The 24,335-nt window shown below is 47.2% G+C and overlaps 1 protein-coding gene across 1 annotated transcript in view; it reads right to left on the bottom strand.

Moving 5' to 3' along the window:
• Positions 1-24,335, bottom strand: part of HHLA1 (HHLA1 neighbor of OC90) — a 190,935-nt gene that overhangs the window by 163,723 nt on the left and 2,877 nt on the right. The window contains exon 2 of the mRNA XM_069219243.1: positions 20,989-22,539. Coding sequence (XP_069075344.1) covers positions 20,989-22,539 — 1,551 coding nt within the window. The remainder of the gene's footprint in view (positions 1-20,988; positions 22,540-24,335) is intronic.

Below are 24,335 nucleotides of genomic sequence, written 5' to 3' on the forward strand. Positions count from 1 at the left end.
AATTCTTAGAAAAATGCACACAGTTACAACCACCAAATACAATTAAAAAACTCCAATCTCTATTGGGGTTTCTAAATTTTCGCAGAACTTACATTCCAAATTATGCTACATGCATAAAACCTTTATATGATCTGATACGTCCTGATTTTTCAAGTAAATTCTGGACAATTGAACACACACAAATTCTTTGAGATTTCCAAACAGACATGCTTGCAGCACAACACTTACACACGAGGGACAACAAAACACATTTGGTCATCAGAGTAATAGCTGGTGCCATCGGTTTCACCTATGTGACATTTAATGAAGGCGATTGCATACAAATCACACTTATATTCAACGGCAGAACAACGCTTTGCTCCCACTGAGAAAATTCTCACTGCTGTGCAGATGGCTGTCATTAAAGAAAGACCTCTTGCCCAAGGAAAACGCAATATTGTCGTCTCTCCGATCCCAGCCCTAGAGGCTGTTACAAAAGCCAGTGTTTCAAACGCAAAAGCATTACATCCGCGTTTGATACAATGGGCTACGTCTTTGACAGCCACTGATGTAGACTACATTTTTGACCCAAAGTTACAAACTCAAGAATATTTACATCATGAAATAGAATACCCAGTTCCAGCAAATAATTTGCCCATTGAACAGTACCACAGAGTCATGTACACCGATGGCTCAGCGCAACCAGCAATTGGTACTAAACACCAATATTCTGCTGCCTCCGCAGTCGGAAGCGGCTACATGGAGGGCAATAAATTTTGTCCTCTACAAACCTTTACGCAAACCCTAGGGGATTGCACAGCGCAGTTGGCAGAACTAAAAGCTCTGCTGATGGCACTGGAACACACGGATCCTGCACAGCTTACGCTGATTGTTTGTGATTCATATTATTGTGTCTAGTCCTTTAATGAATACCTGCATTATTGGCACCAGAATGGGTTCAGATATTCCAAAGGCATCACCATTAAACACAGACTTCAGTGGGGGAAAGTAGCAGATCTGAAAGAGATGCTACCAAATGTCCACGTTGTTCATACACTTGGACACCGGCGTGTTGGGATACCCGTTGCTGGAAATACACTGGCTGATAAAGCCACAAAGTCAGCAGTGGCTGTGGCCGCTGTAGCTGCAGTGACTCGTTTGAGTTCAAAACCGGACGCAGACATTTGGGCTGCCGTGACAGCTATGGCTGATGGTACGCCCTACACTAAAGGATTTCCTAACAAATATCACTATCGAATGGGAGGTATGCTGAACGCTGAGGTTAAGATACCAGGCGTAGGTGTACAAGACATTCCAAATAGAGACATAAGATTACATTTGATTAAAGCAGTGCATGAGGGGGTGGCATCTGCCCATGCTGGTGTGGCAGCTACAATTTCGATCCTGCAGGCCTGTTATCGGTGGCCAGGTCTTTACAAAGAGACCAAGCAGTATGTCCTTTGTTGTGACATCTGTCAAGAAATTAAAGTTTCCACTGCCAAGCGCCCGTCACAGACACCCCTCTTAATTTCAAACAAACCATTACAATGTGTGTACTTGGACCACTGTGGTCCCTTAACACCGGACAGTGCATACAAGTATATTTTAGTCGCTGTTGATTCATGCTCCAGATTTTTATGGGTGTGGCCACAACGCTCGACGATGCTCGGACTGTTATTAAAGATTTGCGAGTCTTTATCAGTATATATGCGGTTGCAGCTTTCCATTCGGACCAGGGCCCTGCTTTCGCCTCAAGGGCATTCAGGAACGCCATGGCTTCTTTGGGGGTCCAACTCCAGTACTCGTCTCCATTTCATCCCAAGAGAAATAGTGTTGTGGAGCGATTAAACCGTGATTTAAAGCAATTCTTAACAGCCAGAGTCTTAGGTACAGGTCGTAGTTGGCTTAACCACCTGTATGGAGTCCAGAGAGCACTAAATAATCTGCCTAGAAGGTCCCTAGGGGGTCATACTTCATATGAGTGCCTATTCGGAACTCTAATGTATGTTCTGGATCTTAATGGTCCTGGCGTGGAGGCAGCAGAAACATTTGACATAAATGAACGTGTCACTGTCTTACAGGAATTGCAACAGTTCAGTGATGACAATTCTTCTATCAGTGCAGCCTCCACAGGAATCAAGGATGTGCCATTAACATCTACTGGCTGGATTCCCAAAGTTGGGGATCTTGTACGTGAGAAAGTCGCTGTGAAAAAGGAATTTGGCCCTTCCTATCGATCACCAGTCCCAGTACTAGGGCTACACGGTACCAGAACTGTAATTCTACCACTGTTGGCAGGTGCCAAAGAAAATCGCTTTGTCTCCATCGACAATGTCAAACTACACCATGTGGCCGATCCTACACAGCCGACCAAGGGGAACATCCAGTAAATCCCAAATCCCTCTCACTACTGGCGAAGAAGTTCCTCTACAAGTTGTTTATACCAACACTGACACCTCTCCGAGCTTGGGGAGGGTTGAAAATGATCTTGCAGTAGTTCCCCTAACATCAAATAATTTAGAAATATTTGACCAAGTCGACTCGACTCCAACACAGACGGATGGTGCTATATATAGTGTGCCACCACAGGAAACACCGACTCCACCAGTGACAATGCCTCCACCATTTGCACAAACTGCCTCTGGATATTTTATTGACTTCAACTATGACTTCTCAGACTAATTCGCCTCTTCGACAGCTGCCTTGTCAAGTGCGCGTAAGCTAAAAAAAACTGGCTTAAAGAAACATATTTTATTTTCCCATGGAACTATCTATGGCTCTCTTTGACTCTCCTAGCCTTTTTTTCTTTGGATTGGGTTTGTCATTACCTTTTTCTTACTAATAAATGGTCACTTTATTCCTGAAAAATCAACAATTGAACTGGTGGAGGAGGTTTTAAAACCACATTTTCCATCGCATAAGGTCCGAAAAGACTTGTCAATTGTAAACATTTCCGCACTACCAATTCCTGATGGGATTGTTTGGGACAAAGTAATGTTTGATATATATGTTCCCACGGAAGTTATTCAAATACTGTATGTGTTCAAACTATCAATGAATGATATATAATAATACCAGGCATTGTTTTTGATGTTTGGGATGTGAAAACAGTTGATTCCATGATGACTGAATTACAATATTATACTGTCTTTGAAAACAAAGATGTTTATCAATTTAAAGAGAATTATGGTGATATGTTTAGCTATAACTATTATGGGCACCATTTCATATATAGAGCGAGCAGCCCTAAAACTGTTTTTAACTATACGCAATGGGAACATTGTCCGACTCCACCGAAGGGGCGTTCTAAAACATACACTGAAAAGTTTGCATATTTTTCTGGGTACAATGTGAAAAATGCTAAGTCGTATTATTTTAAGGTACCAACTACTAAAGATATATATATGTTAATGACCAGTACGAAATTCATATATTTGGAATCCTTTGTTTCCCGGTTGTCTATAGAAGGCTATGAATATTGGCTGAAGTCGATCGATCTGAAAAGTATATGGTGAACAAAAAATTGGCAAATTAGGGGAAAGGAAGCCTTGTTCAGAGCATGCCTTATTCCTGTACAAATGACCTTTTTAAACAAAACAGTACAACAGACAAGTTGTTTAGGCTTAGCTAAAATTAAGGAATTAAACATGCCCAGTATACCTGCCCCCGCAAAGTTTTATAAATGGCAAAAATATACAAATGCAACTGAAAATCAGCTTGACGAATGGGTCCAGAATGGCACGTTTAACGCTTCACTGACACGTCCTGGCGGGTGGCCAATAGTTATTGGGCAAATAGATACCAATGGGTGTCATCAACGTTTTATTAACTCCTCTGGGTTTTAGAACTAGTAGGCTAGACCCTCGCTATATATCATCTGAACATGCTGGTATAGTCACGACATATAGTGTAGGAAAATTGTGCCAGCAATGGTTAAAATCATCCTCAGTAGACGCGGTTAGAGAACACCTCAGTCTCCTGTCTAATACTACTGACTTACAGGACTTCCTGTTAGGCCCCAGAAAACACCTTAGGAAACGTTTCCTATATGAAGTACATAATGAAATTTGGAACCTTTCCCAACAGGAAGCAGCTGCCTGGTTAAGGAAAATAGACCAGGAAAATCTAAAAAAGGCATTAGCTGTTGTGGATAATGGGATTAACACCTTGTCTGACCGAATATATACCATAAATAATATTGTCTCTTCTGCTATAGACATTATACAATCAGATATGTCTTCTTTACACCATGGGCAGAGTCAGATCAGGTCCATTATGCAGTTGGGTTAGATACTTCAAACATTGAAGGCGGGTCGCGTTCCCTGGTAGCATGTCAGGGCAAGGGAGATATTTTCTTCCTTTATTTTAACGCGACAACAACAACTAATGGCTAAGAAGGAAGCTACTTATGTCATGCTTCACATCGAGAAATTAGAGAAATTGCCTTTTACTGTGGCAGAAATACCATCTGCTGAGTGGTTAATACATGGGGTTATTAATCTGCCTCTTTCAACACTTCAATTCACCTTCTGTTTAAAGCACATTCCGGTAGGTAGATATGAGAAACTGGGAGATAGTTACATCCATGAGGTGTGGGAGCTTCCCTTCTCGTACGAATGCTTCAGTGGCATGAAAGAAGTCTTTCTTAGCGTAGTGAATGTGAGACTCAAGTCAGCAACTCGATGGTTTGGAAAACAGCTGTCCTTGCATGGGGCGTGTAACGTCTCTACTGCGAACTTGGCTTGTTATCTGAAGGGAGTTCCAGTCCCCTTGATTAGACCTACGTTCCAGGTGCTTTCAAACGGCAGCTACGTCCTCCTCAGTGGTGAAGACTGTTGAGGTATGCAGGCTGGAATAGTTTACGTTGTTTCGGTCTCTAAGGTCGTTACATGCTGTGGGAACGTGCTATTTCCCCCCACTAAAATTGAGGAGGTAGCTGATATTTGGCCTCACATTGCTACTTCAAACATACATTTTGACAAGTTGAGTAGACTCAAGGTTTTACTGTTTCAAAAGCATGTGGCCCTTACATCTGTGCGTGAGACCTACGCACTACAAGTGGCAAGGTCATCAGCAGAAATACAGTCCCTGTTAAATATAAACTTTTCGAGACACTTTGGTGAACTCGTGGGACGAATATTCAATGCGTCCAGTACAACTGGAATCGCAAATTTTTTCAAACCTGTTGGTTCTGGTTTCATTCATACCTTCTCCTCCGTATATTCGGTTTGATACCATCAGTAATCCACTCAATTTTCGGGGGATTTCCAATAACTTTGGCTTTATTAGCTGGCTGTCCCGCCGCAACGAGGAGGAATGACGGCACTCCCATCAGCGCAGCTGTGTCATGAACGCATGATGCAGTATTTTGGAGCAACACACCTGGAGCAATTGGAGTGTGGCTGGTCTTTGTCATTCAGACCGGTTTTGGATTGTGTGCAGCCCGTGTTTTGGTGCCTCAGGTGCTCTTTTGAATACGCACTGGAAATCTGCCTTTCGAAGCAGCGCTTGCCTACAGTGGACGCTGACCTGTTGATGTCCTCGCTGAGGGTTCATTACCGGACATGCGCATTGAGGTTGCGTTTGCTATTTGAAGCTACTTATAAGTTGCCCTTCATGGAGGAAGTTGTTCACGACTCATCACCGGGCACACCACGGAATGCCACATTGGTTGAGACTGAGGCTACGGAACACATCTGCTCCTTGATCCTTCGTGGTGAGGACTTTCCGATTTTAACTTCGGAGAAAGTGGAAGATCTCCTATTCTCCATGACTCAGGCCTAGATTGGAACTTTTCTAAATTGAAATGCCCTTCGAATTTGGTTTTATGCCACATTTTCATGTTTTAATTTGTCATGTAGGAATCTTATGTGTCCCTTCAACTTGTCCGAATTGACTTTGCTTTAATATATCTTAGGTTGAGCTTTTTAGCAATAATATTTTAGCTTTGGCTTTGAAACACTTTCAACCTACAAGAGGAGGGTGTTGTGTAGTCATTTTAGTTATAGCTCCATGCACGTTGTTTTAACACACTAGGCCGCTGTGCACATTAACCTAGAAATATTTTATCCAGCTTGCTTTATTATTAATACAATAACCATTTTTACGGTCTTGTTTTATTTTCATTTATCTAACTGTTTTTGCCTAGGTCAGCACTCTCTTCTCAAACAAGACATTCTTGATCACTCTGTGCTTCCTTCAAGGATACAGTTCGGTACATTGCCGGCAAACACGTAAGAAGTTTAGTCTCCCACATTCGTAGAAAATACACATCCTTACGTAGGAACATTTTCAGAGACCATCAGCTGTGTTTTTATATAAACACTTCCTTGTCCCTTGCACGTTAGAGGGAGATTCCAGCCAGGGAACCACAACTGTATGCTGATTGCTGAATGCTTCGCTACAGCTGCTAATGCAGACCACAGGCCTTTGCTCAGGTATGGGGGTTTATGTCTTCCCAGGGGAATCTGAAAGGCAGAATTAGAGCTTAACCTGCTGTGCTCAATTTACAACCTAGATAGGGAATAGTCCATTGATCATAGTGACAATATGATAGCGTTGTTTTTGTGCTTCACTCTTCTCGTCACAATCTTAATACTGTCATGTTGTGTCATGCTGGTTATTGCAGCTCACGCTTTGCTATCTAAGATGCAGTTGTTTTATTAAACTCATTATTGAAACATATACTGCTTCTGTTTGTCATTTATATATGAGACTGAATTGTAAGTGAGAGAACCGGATGAGACCTGAATAACCACGACTTCCCTGAGAAGCTAAGTATGTCATGCGCTCGGCTGCCCAGTCATCACTATCCTTGGGTAGAGATGAGGCACTGCTAGTTAGCCGGAGCAAAACCCGGATTGGAGCAACAGGTGTCACCCGCAGTGGATTAGACTTAGGGGGTCATTACAACATTGGCGGTAAAAGCCGCTTACCGCCATGCAGAAGACCGCCAACACACCGCTGCGGCAGTGGAATTCCGCCACAGCTATTATGACCCACATCTCGGAATCCGACAAAATTCAGACACCCACACAAGTCAGCCACACCAAAGGTCAGTGATAAACTGGCGAAAACTAAACCTCCACCGTCACGCCAACAGAAATATGCCCACACTATCACAACACACGAATCCACGTGGCGGTCTTTCAACCGCGGTTTTCCATTGGCGGTACACACCGCCGCGCTCAAAATGCACACACCCTTACAAAACACAACTACATTGGACAATTCGAAATACACACACCTGATACACATACACACACCACTCCCACACACCCAATACATATAAAACACACACCCACATCACCCACAAACCCCTATGACCACAATTACAGAGAGAAGGCCAGAGAGAGACACCACCATCAACAAACTAGCCTCCACAGGCACATAACACCATCACCCACACAACTTCCATGCACAAAACACCACACACCACTACATATCACCACATTTATCACCGCACACATCACCTCACACATCACCCACACCACCCCATGGCACGGCAAAGACACCCCAGGTTCTCGGAGGAGGAGCTCAGGGTCATGGTGGAGGAAATCGTCCGGGTAGAGCCACAGCTATTTGGATCACAGATGCAGCACACCTCAATTGCAAGGAAGATGGAGCTATGGCGAAGAATAGTCGACAGGGTCAACGCAGTGGGACAACACCCAAGAAATCGGGAGGACATCAGGAAGAGGTGGAACGACCTACGGGGGTAGGTGCGTTCTGTGGTCTCAAGACACCACCAGGCGGGTCAGCAGACTGGCGGCGGACCCCCACCTCCTCTCCCACAACTAACAACATGGGAGGAGCAGGTCTTGGCGATTCTGCATCCTGAGGGCCTCGCAGGAGGCGGTGGACGAATGGACTCTGGTAAGTCAAATCTTAACTATTACATCCCCCACCCTAACTGCATGCTATCACATACCTCCACCCTCGCCCCCCCATCACTCCAACTCCTCACAAATGTACCGATATCACAAACCACACATCCCAACACCAAGCCCTGCATGCAACAACAACGCATGGACACCCATCACTAAAGCATGCCCACTGCACATACCCATACACCTCCCTAAACCATCATCACACACGCTCCCACACAGGAATGGCAGCACTGGGGTACACGGTCACCCACCCATTGCACACCATGACACACACAGATGCAATAATCATGCCTTTACACCCCTGCGGACCACTACCCAACGTCACCAGACAGGAGGGTCCAGACATGTCCTCTCCACCCACAGAAGAGGCCCACAGTGATGACAGCACCTCTGTCCACCTGGATCTAGATGACCAGCCCGGACCATTGTGGGCCTCGGGACAGTCGGTTCCCCTCACACAGGCACAGGCCACCACAGACCTTCCCCCCTCTGGAAACACCAGCACAGCACCCCCCCAGCGGGCCCATACCTCCGTCCCCAGGATACGTCAATCACCTGTGTGTCCACCACTACAGGGAACCCAGGATAACCCACCACCCCAACAACAACAGGGACCTGGGGGCAGTGGCAGTGGGCACACAGTCCAGGGGACGGAGGCCCAGGAACACAGGGGAACTGGGAGGGCTGCTGTGCGACATGGGGCGGACAGGCCAAGGGAACCCACTCTCCATGAGGTCCTCTCCTCCATCATGGGAGCCTACCACCACTCCCATGAGACGATGGCAACGGTACTGGCCAAGTTTCAGGAGACCCAGCGGATGCAGGAGGAACAGTATTTGGGGTTCAGGGAGGAACTCAGAACCATCAGCTCCGCCCTGGGCACCATCGTAGGGGTGCTGAAGGAACTACTCAACACCAGGAGGGACACTGTGCCACTACACGGGGCCCCTGACACTAGCATGGATGATGAACTGCCACCCACCTCCGCCGGCGCTAGTGGACAGGAGGCACCGCCACAGGACCACCACACCAGCACCCCACCCCCTGCAGACGGAGAACCACGAGATCCAGAGCACGATGCCAAGACCACCGCCAAGAAATGAGACCACCCTGATTGTCATCCCACTGTCCCACGTTGTCACCCTGTCCATATTGAAAATGCCCCAGCTCCACTTCCTATGCCCATATGGGCAATGCACCTGTGAGACTAATAGACTGGACTCTGCCATGGACACTCCTCCACCATCACCCCTCACCATTTAACTTCCCCCTCCAATATTTTGTATTGAAATATACACACCAAAAGCACCAAAAGATCTGAAGTCTGTCTGTGATTTCAAAATAGTGTATTTGCAATTACAGTGACAAAATGTTCATGACATAGTAATGTCAACATACCTATGTCACACAGCTCTAGTCCATGAGGAATCTAAGCAGATGACACACGTTGGGACCCACACCTGTGAAACCGTAAGGGAAAGTGACAACTCAGTGACCATACACTGGGTGAAATCGACAGACAGGATAGAGGTAGAAGTGTTAAAGTACATGTAGTAGGCAGGAATGTATTCTCACCTGTGTTTCACTGGAAATATTGCTGGATGACTGAGTCCCTGTTCTGCATGTCTTCTTCCTCTGCTTCCTCCTCATCACTGTCCACAGGCTCCACAGCTGCCACAACACCGCCATCTGGACCATCCTCCTGCAGAAAGGGCACCTGGCGTCGCAAAGCCAAGTTGTGAAGCATACAGCAGGCCACGATGATCTGGCACACCTTCTTTGGTGAGTAGAATAGGGATCCACCTGTCATATGCAGACACTTGAACCTGGCCTTCAGGAGCCCGAAGGTCCACTCGATCACCCTCCTAGCTCGACCACGGGCCTCATTGTAGTGTTCCTCTGCCCTTGTCCTGGGATTCCTTACACCGTCGCGGTAGGCGGTCGGAGACCGCGGCACTATTCTGCATTGGTTAGCATTGGACCCTATTGGTCCCAGGAGCCAATGATGATGTACGCCGGCGGTGATGGTACGCACCGCCGCTGACGTGACCACCGCGGACGTGACCGCCGTTTTCTATCTGTTGAATCACTTGATACCTGATCTTCGACAGGAGAGGACCTACACTGCAAGTGCTGCTGTGACCTCGGTCTGGAAGAGACAATGGCTTGTGCGTCTGGGGAAAGGGCCCCTGCCTTCACTGCGAAGGAGTTGGAGAAGCTCGTCGATGGGGTCCTCCCCCAGTACACGCTGCTCTATGGTCCTCCAGACCAACAGGTAAGTGCACAGGGAGCATGTTGTATGGGCTATGCCTGTGTGGAGAGGGCTGGTTGTAAGAAGGAAGGGGACAGAGTGCTGCGTGCATGAAAGACGGTGGGTGCATGTGCCACATGGCAAGGGTAGGGATGGGGGCCACTCACTTTGACTGCGCAGTTGGTAATGACTTCTCTTCTTACCCTGTACATTTCGTGTAGGTCAGTGCCCACCAGAAGAAGGATATTTGGCGTGCCATCACCAAGGACGTCCGGACCCTGGGGGTCCACCACAGACGGAGCACTCACTGCCGTAAAAGATGGGAGGACATTCGCCGCTGGAGCAAGAAGACGGCGGAGGCTCAGCTGGGGATGGCCTCCCAACGTGGGAGGGGTGCCCGTCGAACCATGACCCCCCTGATGTTCAGGATCCTGGCGGTGGCCTACCCTGAGTTGGATGGGTGCTTGAGGGTATCACAGCAGACACAAGGGGGTGAGTTCACTCTCATTCAGCTGACTTTGCGCGCAGTGGAGGTGTCTGGGTAGGGGAGGAGGGCTGTGGGTTTCCCTAGGCCAGGGCGAGTTCCGTAGCCTAGGCCCCTCCATAAGGCATGGCCCTGTGGCCCCCCACCCCACCTCTGTAGAGTGCCAAGTACAGCTATTCATGCCCCTGTGTCATCTATGTGTGCATTTGTCGTCCATAGTCTTGTAGGCCATTTCCCAGGAATTGCACTGTAGAGCCCAACAGCGCGACGTAGCTTCTGTGTCTGTCTTGTCAGCCAACGGTAGCGGTAATCCATGCACTCAACATGTCTTTCTTCTGTCCCCCCCCCCCCTTTTTTGTGGTCTCCCTGTTCTTGCGTGCATTAGCATCATCAGGCGGAGGAGCAGTGGCACCGGAGCACGAGGGAGCTGCATCCCACATGGCCATGGAGGGCCACACTACGGACTCAGAATACACCAGTGGGACGGAGGGCGAGGGGAGCACCACGGCGGGGACAGGAGCTGAAACCAGCGACACGGACTCGTCCTCCGATGGAAGCTCCCTTGTGGTGGCGGCAACATCTGTGCCCCCCACTTCTACAGGTACAGCCGCCACCCCCCTACCAGCACCGCCCTCCCAGCAGCCCCTCAGCCTTCGCCCCGTGCCTGCTCACCCAGGAGGTTGGGCATCATCTTCGCCCCAGGCACCTCAGCCCCTGCCCCTGTCACCCCTGCTGTGAGGAGGCCATTGAGCTACTCAGGTCACTCACTGTTGGGCAGTCTACCATTTTGAATGCCATCCAGGGTGTAGAAAGGCAGTTGCAACAAACTAATGCATTCCTGGAGGGCATTCATTCTGGTCAGGCGGCCCTTCACCGATCCTTTCAAACTCTGGCCTCAGCACTGATGGCAGCCATTGTCCCTGTGTCTGGCCTCCCCCCTCCAATTTCCTCCACCCAGACCCAATCCCCTGTACCTCTGCCTATCCCAAGCACACCATCATACCAGCCTGCACACACGTCACCACACAAGGGAAGCTCAGGCAAACATAAGCACCACACATCCCACAGGCACTCACGCAAGCATCACACACATATAGACACACCAACATCCACTGCCTCCACTGTGTCCCCCTCGTCGTCGTCTCCCTCCTCCCTCCCAGTCTCATCTACACTCACACATGCATGCACTACCTCTACAGCCACTGCGTCCTGCACTAGCACACCCACCAGCACACCCCGCTCACGTGCAGTAACCACCCCACTACCATTCACACGTACCCTGTGTCCTCTCCCAGTGTGTCTGTGACGCCCCCTCCCAAGATACACAAACGCAGGCACACACCCACCCAACAGCCATCCACCTCACGACAGCCTCCAGTGCATGCACCTGCACCCAAAGCCACAAAACATACACCTCCTACAACCACTACCTCTTCCTCCACTCCCAAACCCCCTCCAGCTACCCGTCCCAGTGTGTCCAAACAACTTTTCCTGTCAACCCTTAACCTATTTCCCACCCCCCCGTCCAACTCATAGGTCCCGAACTAGCACCTCAGCCACAACATCTCCGGGACCAGTGGTGCCTGTTGTCACAGGGATGTGGAGTGCACCGGTCACCAGGACACCCAGTGTGGCACTGAGCCACAGCACAGCCAGTCCCCCCTTGTGAAGCACCAGAAGTTGGCCAGTGCCCGGCGGCAGAGGGGGAAGACTCCAGCCACCCAAGCCGCTCCCAGGGGTCCCGGTGGGAGTGTGGACTCAGCTGTGACTCCTCCCAAGGTGGTGAAGGGCCACAAGAAACCCAGCAAGTCTGGGAGGAGCAGCACGGCGGAGAAGACCGCCATCATCCCCGCTGCCCAGGAGGGCCCCGCCAGCCCCATCGTCGCTGCTGCCCAGGAGGGCCCCGCCAGCCCCATCGTCGCTGCTGCCCAGGAGGGCCCGCCAGCCCCATCATTGCTGCTGCCCAGGAGGGCCCCGCCAGCCCCATCGTCGCTGCCCAGGAGGGCCCCGCCAGCCCCATCGTTGCAGCTGCCCAGGAGGGCCCCGCCAGCCCCATCGTTGCTGCCCAGGAGGGCCCCGCCAGCCCCATCGTTGCTGCTGCTCAGGAGGGCCCCGCCAGCCTCATCGTCACTGCCCAGGAGGGCCCCGCCAGCCCCATCGTCGCAGCTGCCCAGGAGGGCCCGCCAGCCACAGCCCAGCTACCAAGGAGGGCCCCGCCAGCCACAGCCCAGCTGACCAAAGAAGGACCGCCAGCCCCAGCCCAGCTGGGCAATGAAGGACCGCCAATTTAAGCACCGCTGAACAGGGCAAGCACCACTGCACAGGGCAAGGACCGCCAACTCAAGCACCGCTGAACAGGGCAAGCACCGCTGCACAGGGCAAGGACCGCCAACTCAAGCACCGCTGCACATGGCAAGGACCGCCAACTCAAGCACCGCTGAACAGGGCAAGCACCACTGCACAGGGCAAGGCCCGCCAACTCAAGCACCGCTGAGCAGGGCAAGGACCTCCAACTCAAGCACCGCTGAACAGGGCAAGCACCGCTGAACAGGGCAAGGACCGCCAACTCAAGCACCGCTAGCCCATGAGCGGCAGGGGCACTGACGCAACTGGGACCGTCACGGGGTGAGTGATGCACCCTGGGCATCAGTCCCACTCCAGAACCAGTGAAGACATGCATCCACTACCTCAGTCCTTGGCAGGATGAAGCACTCTGGGCACCAGTCCCCCTCCAGAACCAGTGGAGACATGCATCCACTACCTCAGTCCTTGGCAGGATGATGCACTCTGGGCACCAGTCCCCCTCCAGAACCAGTGGATTATCACATCCACTACCTCTGTCCTTAACAGGATGAAGCACTCTGGGCACCATGCCCCCTCCAGAACCAGTGGAGACTGTCATCCACTTGTGAGACTGTGGCTTTGCACTCCCAGGATGGAACAGTGGGCAAACCACCCTCTGTATAGACTTGAGAGACTGTGGCTTTGCACTCCCCAGGATGGAACAGTGGGCAAACCACCCACTGTATAGACTTGAGAGACTGTGGCTTTGCACTCCCCAGGATGGAACAGTGGGCAAACCACCCACTGTAGAGACTTGAGAGACTGTGGCTTTGCACTCCCCACTGTAGAGACTTGAGAGACTGTGGCTTTGCACTCCCCAGGATACATCAATGGGCATGGAGCCCCCTCATGGATCTGGCGTCGTGCACTCATCCGGCTCAGGTGCCCCCCTTTCCCTTCCCCCTGAGGTGCCTGTTTTATTTCTATCTGATGCCCCTGCAGTGTTCTCTCTTTTTTGATCTGGTATCCTGTGTGGGCCTCGCCCATGCATTTTGGGCCCAGTGGTCCACGGACTATGAATGGTGCAATACCTGGACTACTAATCTTGGTGTATATTTTGTTAATAGTGTATATATGCATATTTTTGCTTACTGAATTTTGATATATTACAATGGTTCCACTCATTTCCTTTTGTCTTTGCATTCTTCCGGGGGGGGGTTGGGGGGTGTAACTATAATATATAGATATGTATTAGTGTGTGTGTTGTAGTGGGTGGGGGTGGGGGTGTTGCATGTGTGTGTCCCTGTTTTTTCCCTCCCCCTCCCGTGTGTCATAGGTGCAGTACTCACCGTGGTCTTCGCCGCCGTCGTTGGTGCTCCTGGTACAGGAGCAAGAAGACTATCGCAGGGAGGATTTGGAGTTCCTGGTCCATGGTGTCCTCCTTTCTCGTGGAGTGTGTAGAGGTGAGCGTTTTCCCTTCGAAATTCCTGTTTCCGCCGTGTTTTTATCCGCGGTGTATCCGCCCCGGAAAAGGTGGCGGATTGGCCTGTCATAATAGTGTGGGCGTTACATTGTCCTCCGCCTGTCTGTTGGCGGTGACCACTGCGCTGTTTGTTTGTACCGCCGTGGCGGTCGGAGTGTTAAAGTGGCTGTCTTTGTTGGCGGTTTCCGCCACGGTCGTAATTCCAAAAGATTTTCCGCCGGCCTGTTGGCAGTCTTACCGCTGCTTTAACACCGTCCGCCAGGGTTGTAATGACCACCTTAGTCTCCCACACCGCTGGCGATTCTGCCGCTCAAAATCCAGTAGTCTCATTAGAATAATGAGAGCCTATGCGACAACGTGAAACGATTTGCCCAAGATCACACAGCAAGACAAGGTACGAACAGGTTGCTGGAGAGTCGTTCATCCTGCTGAAGTGCAGTATCTTAATGGCCGCAGCTCACCTCATCCCAAAGACGGGCTACAACAGAGAACAAGAAGTGCCGACTCGTCGGGTGCAGCAGTTTCTAAAAGCAAATAATTCAGCACTTTTAGGGTCATTAATGCATAATGTAGCAGTACAGCTCATTCACTATTAAGGCATACACAGCGCCACACTTTCCACCAAGCTGGAGACTGCAGTGTGCCCTAAGAGCTGGCAGGCAGCAGGTGCAGCACCCCGGCACAGCCACTGCACCAAGAATACCTCCAGCCACCTGTCTGAGTCAGACATTAGTGCATCACAAGGGAACCTCCAGCGCAGATTAACAGCTGGATGTAAACAAAAAGTGTCTCAACTTCAGCAAATGCTCAACTGTAACTTTCAAGTTGCAAGCTCTTTCCATGACCTTGTGGGGGCAACTTGGCCTTTTTACTGCTGAGGTCGATAACACGGTTATTATGCAATTAGACACTTCTTGAACAAAAACTTTTTTTGCAGTAGTTGATAAAGCAATAAATATAACTTTGGAAGGTGCACGGTCCAGGTAACTGCCAGGACTGAATGACCACCTTGCACCGGATGTAGCTTACAAGCTACAAGATTTAGCAGCCTTAAGCCTAGTACAGACCTGTACAGATGAGTAGTAAATGCTGTTGTTTAAAAGCATTGTCCAGCAAGTGCACGTTGTATCTCACTCAGTCTAGGTTTTTAGGTCAAGCCTAGGCAGCGTGCATGCGCTGTCTCTCGACTGGTGTAATATATATATATATATATATATATATATATATATATATGTGTGTGTGTGTGTGTGTGTGTGTGTATTATATAAATAAATATAATAAATAATGGCAATATTTTCATGTTTTGCTGCAGATAGAAGAAGGTAAACGTAATTACTTTAGTTATATGCAGGACCACTGGAATTATGTGACAGAAAGTATAAAATTATGCAGCAGTGTTGACCAATTTATGGCAAGAAAAGTCCAGTTATACATTTACAACACCAATAGCTCTAACTCAAGCAAATGTGAGACATATTGCATTGCAAATGCTTGTTCTTATCTGCTTTGCTGTCTTTCCCTCTCTTGTTCTAGGTTGAAGCGTGATGGTTAAATATGAAGATCTTCCCAAAAAAGAGTTGCTGTGGGCCTCACCTGCAACCACCGACTTAAATTAAGCACTGAAGCCATGAGGTCAAACACAGAATAAATTAATTTATTAATCATGATACAGTTAATTACAACCTTTACATGGTTAGAGAAATTGTAAAAACAGATAAAAAGCATGTGCGCCATCAAAGGACTCATTTAAAACATGTTACAAACGCTGTATGCTATTAGTGCCATCCAATGCAATCATTCAAAGCATACACACCAGTGCCAATGATCTGTTTCAACGCTGTCCGTAACGGGGCAAGAAAGTGCAGTGTAAAGGTAGCGGTGTTTAACAAAGTTCAAGTGAGCATATGTGAAGGTCCCTGCAGTAGCACCTGGTGCCTTTATAAAGTGCACTTTAATGACATCAGGCAATCAGCAAGGCGATAACCGGACATACAGAGTTAAAAGTGCTTTGTAAAGTACAGCGCAGCATATAAGATGACCACTGGCACACTGGCGTAACAAAGGCCCCCGCAGCCCCAGCGGTGCGGGGGGCGTTTGGGGGGCGTGCTTCAGGGGCTCCCATCAGCACGGTACACTGTGCACGGGCGGTGGGCTCCTGGCCTGACAGCTCCTGGATGCGTGGGGAGGGGGCCCATCCGTGTACCTTGCGAGGGGCCCCCCTCAAGTTTTGTTTCGCCACTGCACTGCCATAGTGCGTGGGGCAGTCAGAAGTTGGGCACAGGTGGGGAGCCATTGTCCTGCAGTTCTATGTTCAGCTCCACTGCTATGGCAAGCACCTTGAGATTCACGTTTTGCTCACTTTTTCCATTGACTTCAGAGTTCAATGTGGATTCTGAGGCTTCTTTGACTTTTGTTGGACTGTTGGCGGCAATGCACTCCTCAGGGTCGTTTGGTGTGCCACAAGTCTCTGTGAAGTTGACAAACTACCAGACACACTGGGCACTTGTGCCTTCAAGACAGTAAAGGGGGCATGATAGCAAGTCCTTTTTCCGTGAGTGTTAAAGATGTTAGGTAAGAGCTTTCTGCCTGCAGATTGCAAAATATTGCATATGCACAATATGTGCAATAGAGTTTCTTCTGGCCCCAAGCAAGCGTACAAAAACAAGGGTTTCTGGAGGAGATGCATGAGTCCACTGGGCCACCAAACTCAACAATTGTGCCCACAACAAAATTCCTTCTAGAGGACGCATGGCTTGCCCGCTGTGCCCGGTTTTAACAGAGCACAACACATTGTGCAGAATACGATTTGCATTAGTAAAGACCGGTATGTAGATTTTAGAAGATAAATACAGAACACAATTTATTCTGATAAAGCGGATTCGGAAATGGGAAATTAGTCATGCAACGAAACTGCAGGAGACAGAATACTGCCTTTTTTATTCGATTTTTTTTAAATAAAAAAATAGACTGCACTTATTATTATGCCCAATTTTGCATTGAAATAAAACGTAGCAGTATAAATATTAGAATAGCGCCTCCGAGATTTTCAACGAGTTCAGATATTAGAGTCTAGTCAAATGCATTAGGTTGAATTTAAATATAACTTCTTCCGAGAAAATAAGGGCGCCCCAAAATGCTATCATAAATGCCGATGTTTTTTCCCTTCTGAGTACTGGAGTCTTCACTTAATGACGGCGATGATGATCAATTACCATCTCAATAATTTCTTCTTCAAGGGAAATTACATGAATTTCAATTAATCTGATTCCATAATGTCTCATAAAGCTTCCTGCTGTTTATTAATCTGTTTTGCAATTATCCAATTTCAGCTACTTAAACCATGTTTTGGTAACCATAATTTGAAGTAAATTACTAGCCAACTTTTTCATTTCATGCAGCCCACACGTCATTGATAGAAAGGTTGATATATTACTTTAGATCATTGTAAGCAGTGTGTGTTACACACTTCAAAGGTTTGCAAGTTGTTATAAATCAATACAAATATTCTTTTGTCAGGTGCTTATGTCTCTGCCATTAAAGTCCAAAGGTTACGTCACAAGGACAGAAGAAAGCTGGGCACCCCTCAACAAATACTTCTAAAAAGTACATTTTAGGAATAGGCAGAAAGACAATTCATTGGTGTACTGTCAGAAAAAGCATCACCTGTGGCTTAACTATTGGATTTGATAATACATACACTATTATATTCTAAACATGGGTATAAATGTCGAAAAGTGGGATATAGGGCCTCATTATGAGGCTGGAGGTCCAAGTGCAGCTGTGCTGGTCTGACTGCTACATTAAAACACTAGTAGCGGACCCGCCAGATGACTGTCGTTCCTGCCAAAAGCATGGTTCCTGATAGGGTGACGGCGGTGGGAGTTGTACTCAGCTAGGGCGGCGCTGATATTAGCGCCACCTGGCTGATTACAACTCAGCTTACCACCAACCTTTTAATGGTGGGAAACCCACCATGAAAAGGCTGGCGGAAACCAGTGCTGGAGGCCACAGGGGGGCCCCTGCACTGCCCATTCATGGGCAGTACAGGAGCCCCTCTGCCCAGCATCCATCAGAATGCTGGGGGGGCCCACTGTCTTGACGCCATTGCCTCGCTCCATGTGGAACTGAGACCAATGTCGCCGCTCAGTTTCCCCTGGGTTGAATGGCAGAAACCTTGGTTTCCGCTAGTCAGCCCAGTGTAAACCTTGTAATATGTCTGGTGGGGAGACCGCCAGCTCTGTGGACCTCTCCTCACCGCCAGCTCTGCAGCAGTCTTCTCAACCCGAGTCTGGCGGTCAGCTTGTCGGACAGCCAGACTCGTGACGAAGCCCATAGTTGTTGTTAGAGTATGGTGCAAATTTCTGAGACAAACAGTATAAAGGAGAGAAGGAGCAAAATATACAGGAAAGTGGGTTAAGAAGGTGAGAGGGAGTGACGAAGGAAGAGAGAGGGAAAGAGGGTAAAAAAAGACAAGAGAGAAAGAAGGAGGATAATAAAGATAGCAACTGAGAGAGATACAGAACAAGAAAGATATATGGAGGCAGCCCAATAGAGTAAGAAAGGGATAGAGAGAGTGAGCTGGTGACAGATCTATCTATCTATCTATCTATCTATCTATCTATCTATCTATCTATCTATCTATCTATCTATCTATCTATCTATCTATCTATCTATCTATCTATCTATCTATCTAATGAAGTACCCCCATCGTGCAGTAGAAGGATATTGATAAGTATGGAGGAGTTGTGTGACCATATAGGGGAAAGAGGCCAAAGGCTGAGTTTCATTATTAAGTCATGGAACCCTGAATTGACTACCAGTATCCTTTAATGTATGGTAGAGGGTATTTAGTTATATGTAATGCATGGACACACGTCAATATTCCAGCACACCTCTTGTTGTCTCGCTCCTCCATGGGAAGTGGTAGTATACTTGCAAACATGAAGAATAAAAGTGGAATCTGTAGTGCGGAATTGAACATTAATAGAATGACATGCCAAGTATGTGACAAAACATGGCACCTACTCGGCATAGAGCGATGATAAAGCACTGCCAGACCTGTGCTCTTCTGCTAGGAAGTGGGTCTTCCACAGGAGTGGGGTGAGGGGGAATCATTGTCCGGAGCATCTGCTGCCAAGAAGAGCTGTCAAAACTTAAATGACCCCTTCTTTCTTTTGGGGATTGAGACAAACCTTTCTATGCCTTATTAGTAATGATCTTCTTCAAAGCAGTTTGCCTTTAGTTACAATTACCTAACACCTTATTCAGTTTGTTGTAGATCTGTGTGTCACCCACAGGAAACTGCAAAAATTATGACAATTCTGCATTTTGTGCCCAAAAAAAGCATGTTTTGTGAAAGGCGAATCACACACCGTCACTTCTACAGGCTCAACCCTTTTGCAAATCCTTCTCATCAGTACTACAAACCACAAGCTACGATGAAGTTGAACACCTTCCATTTATCCAGTTCATTTGCTGCTTACTCTCCCTCTCTTTTATGCCATACTTTTTACATCTTTGTAAATGAACGGCGACTCACAATTCTCTAATATGAAATAATTTTACTAATTTGATGAAAAGCTGAGATTGCTAGGAGTCAAAATACAGTCGACTTTGCACATATGCAACAAGCAGTAGATGTTACAGAGAAGTTTACTACTGAACATCTGAACCTTTCACTCAAAAATCACTCCACTAATCTCAGCATTGGTAAACACACACATACCTAGCAATCAATTTTGTGAATCATATGGACTGCAACTTGATCCTCTTTAACACCCATGAGCAACCCTAGAATTGGATTAAGGGCCAATTTGCAATGACATTGTGTAGTCTAGCATGCATACAGTAATTAAGGCATTCCAAGAGATTGTGAATTAGCTGCAGACAGCAAAGCTTGGAAACGCGTGTGCTTATTTACTAGCCCTGAGCGCCATAGGTGCGTCACGTTTTTTGTGATGCACCGGCAGCGCATAGTACAGACCCATATCTACAAGGCCATGCAAAGCCACTTTGCGCGGATTTTCATGGCCTTGTAGATATAGTGTAAGATAATGCAGCGCAAGTCACTGCGTTGTGTTGCACTGTGACAAAGAGGCGTACCATGGGTGTTGCTGTGGATGTTCCCACGCAACACCCATGGGTTTTGACGCATTCCCAGATTTACAAGAATCTGTAAACCTGGGAATGTGTCAAACCTGTACGCCCTCCCAGGGCAGGCACATGTATGGTGTTTTCTGAGGTACACATAGAAAGAGGGAAATGCCTCTCTAGATTGTTTTTATGCAGAAAAGTGTTCCTTCCTGCACAAAAGCAATCAGTAGTTTGTGCGCCGGCACGGGGGAAAAACCAGAAATGCACTGTATCTTGTAAATACAGTGCATTTCTGCCCTTTCCCTGTGGTGCACGGCAGCGCAGCAAGGACACTTGCTGTGCTACCCTGCACCACAGGGCTTGTAACTATGCCCCACAGAGTGGAGGCCACTGCTTCCAGTTTCGAAACTGTGTTCCTGTTTGTATTAACCATTATGTATCATCTGAATGTGCTGAATACAAATATACTTACACCAAGGGACGAATTCACAATTTGTAATAGATTGCTGATTGGCTTGGTACCAACCTGGAGTATGAGGTACTTTTGTTGGAAAGATGTATCTAGTCTGAAGTGTAGAATGGTCCAAAAATGGCTTTTCTGCAATTGAAATGTCATTGCTTTCGAAAGCAGCATTCTCCATCCATAGTGGCACTGCTGTAGTGAGAATTTCATAGCCCTTTGGAGCCACTGTATTATACCAGGCCCATAGAGGCTTCTCTGTAGCTGACAGGTCTGCAATGCCAGTGTCGTCGGCCCACATTGGCAGTTTTGTGATGGAAAGTTTCTGTCCCTCGAAAGGAAGTGTTTTGGACAATAATGGCTTACTTTTGGTTGACATTTTATTATTTTCTAAAAGGTCATTCGCCACCCACATTGTTCTATGCATCATCAAAAGTTCATGTATTTTTGTAGTGACTGTCTCAGCCTGAGAAGGCGTTGGGATGGAGGAAAGGTCAGGTGCTTTTGAAGAAGCAGCCTGCATCCAGGTAGTAAGACCAGTAGAAGAAATCTGTCCTTCGAAAGCAGTGTCCTGTGGCAATGGCAGTATCTTTGTAGCTATCTCATGCTTGTCAGAATCAATATCTTGTCCCCATGAAGGAATTATTGTTGAAAAGATATTCTCTTCTTTTAAAGGAACATCAGTTGCCCATGCAGGACCTGTTTTTCTGGTGGTGTCATGGACACTTAATGATTCACTTTGTTCCCACAAAGTTGTGCTTGTAGGAAAGTATTCTGGCTTTAACTGAACAGCTTTCTGTGTCCATGAAGGTACACTACTGATCGACCCTACACTTTCTTCCGTTGCAACACTTTTCTTCCAAGAAATCCCCAGCGTAATCATCTTGTGTGTTCCGGTCTCAACATAATCTTCCTTCAAAGCGACACTTGTACCTTCAACATAGTCTTCCTTCAAAGGGATACTCGTAGCATTAACATACTCGTCCTTCAAAGAGACACTTGTAGCTTCAACATACTCTTCCTTCGAAGGCATGCTTGTGGCTTCAACATACTCTTCCTTCAAAGGGACACTTATAGCTTTAACATACTCTTCCTTCAAAGGGACACTTGTAACTTCAACGTACTCTTCCTTCAAGGGGACACTTGTAGCTTCAACATACTCTTCCTTCAAAGGCATGCTTGTGGCTTCAACATACTCTTCCTTCAAAGAGACACTTGTAGCTTCAACATACTCTTCCTTCGAAGGCATGCTTGTGGCTTCAACATACTCTTCCTTCAAAGGGACACTTGTAGCTTCAACATACTCTTCCTTCGAAGGCATGCTTGTGGCTTCAACATACTCTTCCTTCAAAGGGACACTTATAGCTTTAACATACTCTTCCTTCAAAGGGACACTTGTAGCTTCAACATAATCTTCCTTCAAAGGGACACTTGTAACTTCAACATACTCTTCCTTCAAGGGGACACTTGTACCTTCAATATACTCTTCCTTCAAGGGGACACTTGTACCTTCAATATACTCTTCCTTCGAAGGCATGCTTGTGGCTTCAACATACTCTTCCTTCAAAGAGACACTTGTAGCTTCAACATACTCTTCCTTCAAAGGCACACCTGTAGCTGCAATACCAAGGACATATAATTAAAATGTATTTGCTTATTTTAATGGACAACTCTATCAAAGAGAATGAAAATACATGGCTTTACTGAGCTACACAAAGCTTAAGCTAAAATGACCCATGAATAGTTCCACTGTCAAACCAGTGTTCCTTAGAAAAGCATTGCATGAACACATTTAAAATGGCTATGAGATTCTGGTGAAAAAGGTGGAAGATGAAAAGACCAATTGGTTACTGAAATGCATAGTACAGAGCAAATGTTTAGGAGGCGTTTGTCCTAACTTCTGTAGCTGTTTCTCAGTCAATCTCAAAAGTTCAAGTTAATATTTCACAGTGAATTGAATTTCATAAAATGTGGACCATTGCAGTTCAGAGTTTGTAACCAAGTGCAACTTCACCTTTCACAGTAAATTCCTACAAAAGATGAGGGTTGGAGGAGATTTTTTCCCCCATTTATTTTCTACAGGAGACCTGAAGAAATTATGAATGTGAATATGTCTTCCCTTATTACATCTAACAATACATTGCTTGTCTATCACTGATTTAATTAAAGATATATATTTTAGAGACATGATAAAATAACAGTCAAAAGCATGCAAAGCTACAGAGAAGGGCAAATAAGTGCAAAAGGACATGTTCATGTTTTGGATGGGCAGGAGGAATGTGCATGGTTGATGAAGAAGTTGGAGTTGGTGGCAGACAGGTTGGGGATCCCTTTGGCATAAAAAAACACCAAGTTGACATTTTTGTGCATTGGCTTGGATTCAAAATAAATGGTTTCACGGCTGCCATAGAACAAGTAAAAGGTTTTAAGAGCATTGCTGGAGAAGCGACTGTTGAAGGAAAAATGCGAGCTCCGGCTCATGCAGAAGGTACTGCAGTATTTGAACTTTGCGTTTTGGGTTGTTACCCAGGGTAGAGCATTTTGCAGGAGTCTGGCATTTGCAATGTGAGGAACCAGCACACCACACCACAGGATCCCGAGTATCCTGGCAGGCGAGGGAAGACTCTTGAATGTAAAAAACATATTTTGACAGAAAATGATGCAGCTGATGAATAAGCCACTGACTTGGAAGGTGTAAAGATACTCTGAAGATTCAGACGGGGGGTTGGTGTGTATTGGGATGGTCAGTGGTTTGCGGAGCATTGGCCATAAGCTTGGAAGGACAGGGAGCACAGCAGTGCATTCCTGGAGTTCTTTCCCCATTGCTGGTGTTAAACCTTTGGGGGAGGAGCTGCAGAGGAAGAGAGTATAATTTGTGTTGGACAATGCTGCAGTGGTGCAAGACTAAACAGGATGACTGCACAGGATGTTTGAAGGATGAGGATTTTGAGGCAGCTGGTGTTGCAATGTTTGGATATTTACATGATCTTTCGAGCAAAGCACATTGCGTGGTGGGAGAATGGCATGGCAGATGCACTCTCTCGTTCGCAGTGAGCAAGGCTCTATGGACTGGCCCTGGGTGCAACAAGAGTGGGACTGGGAGTGCCAGACAATCTGTGGGACGTTGGACTGTGCGTGTGTATCTATTGGTGGAAAATGTGCTAACTTGCCCTATGAGGAGGATGTATCGACAGGCTTGAAAAGGGTTTCTGGAGTCTGCGATGAGACACTGGAGGAAAGGTTTCCAAGTGCTGGGGGAAATAAGGCAAAATATGTTGGTGTTTGTGATAGAGCTGGTTGGGAAAGGGTTAATGGTGACTATTGGGGGAATGTTGGTGTATATAGCATTTTATGGGAAGATGATATGGGGGCATGATCACTGAGGAGGGGAATTGGATAGGATATTGTTGAAG

The sequence above is a fragment of the Pleurodeles waltl genome, chromosome 2_2 (genome assembly GCF_031143425.1).
Source record: "Pleurodeles waltl isolate 20211129_DDA chromosome 2_2, aPleWal1.hap1.20221129, whole genome shotgun sequence".
Classification (NCBI taxonomy): domain Eukaryota; kingdom Metazoa; phylum Chordata; class Amphibia; order Caudata; family Salamandridae; genus Pleurodeles; species Pleurodeles waltl.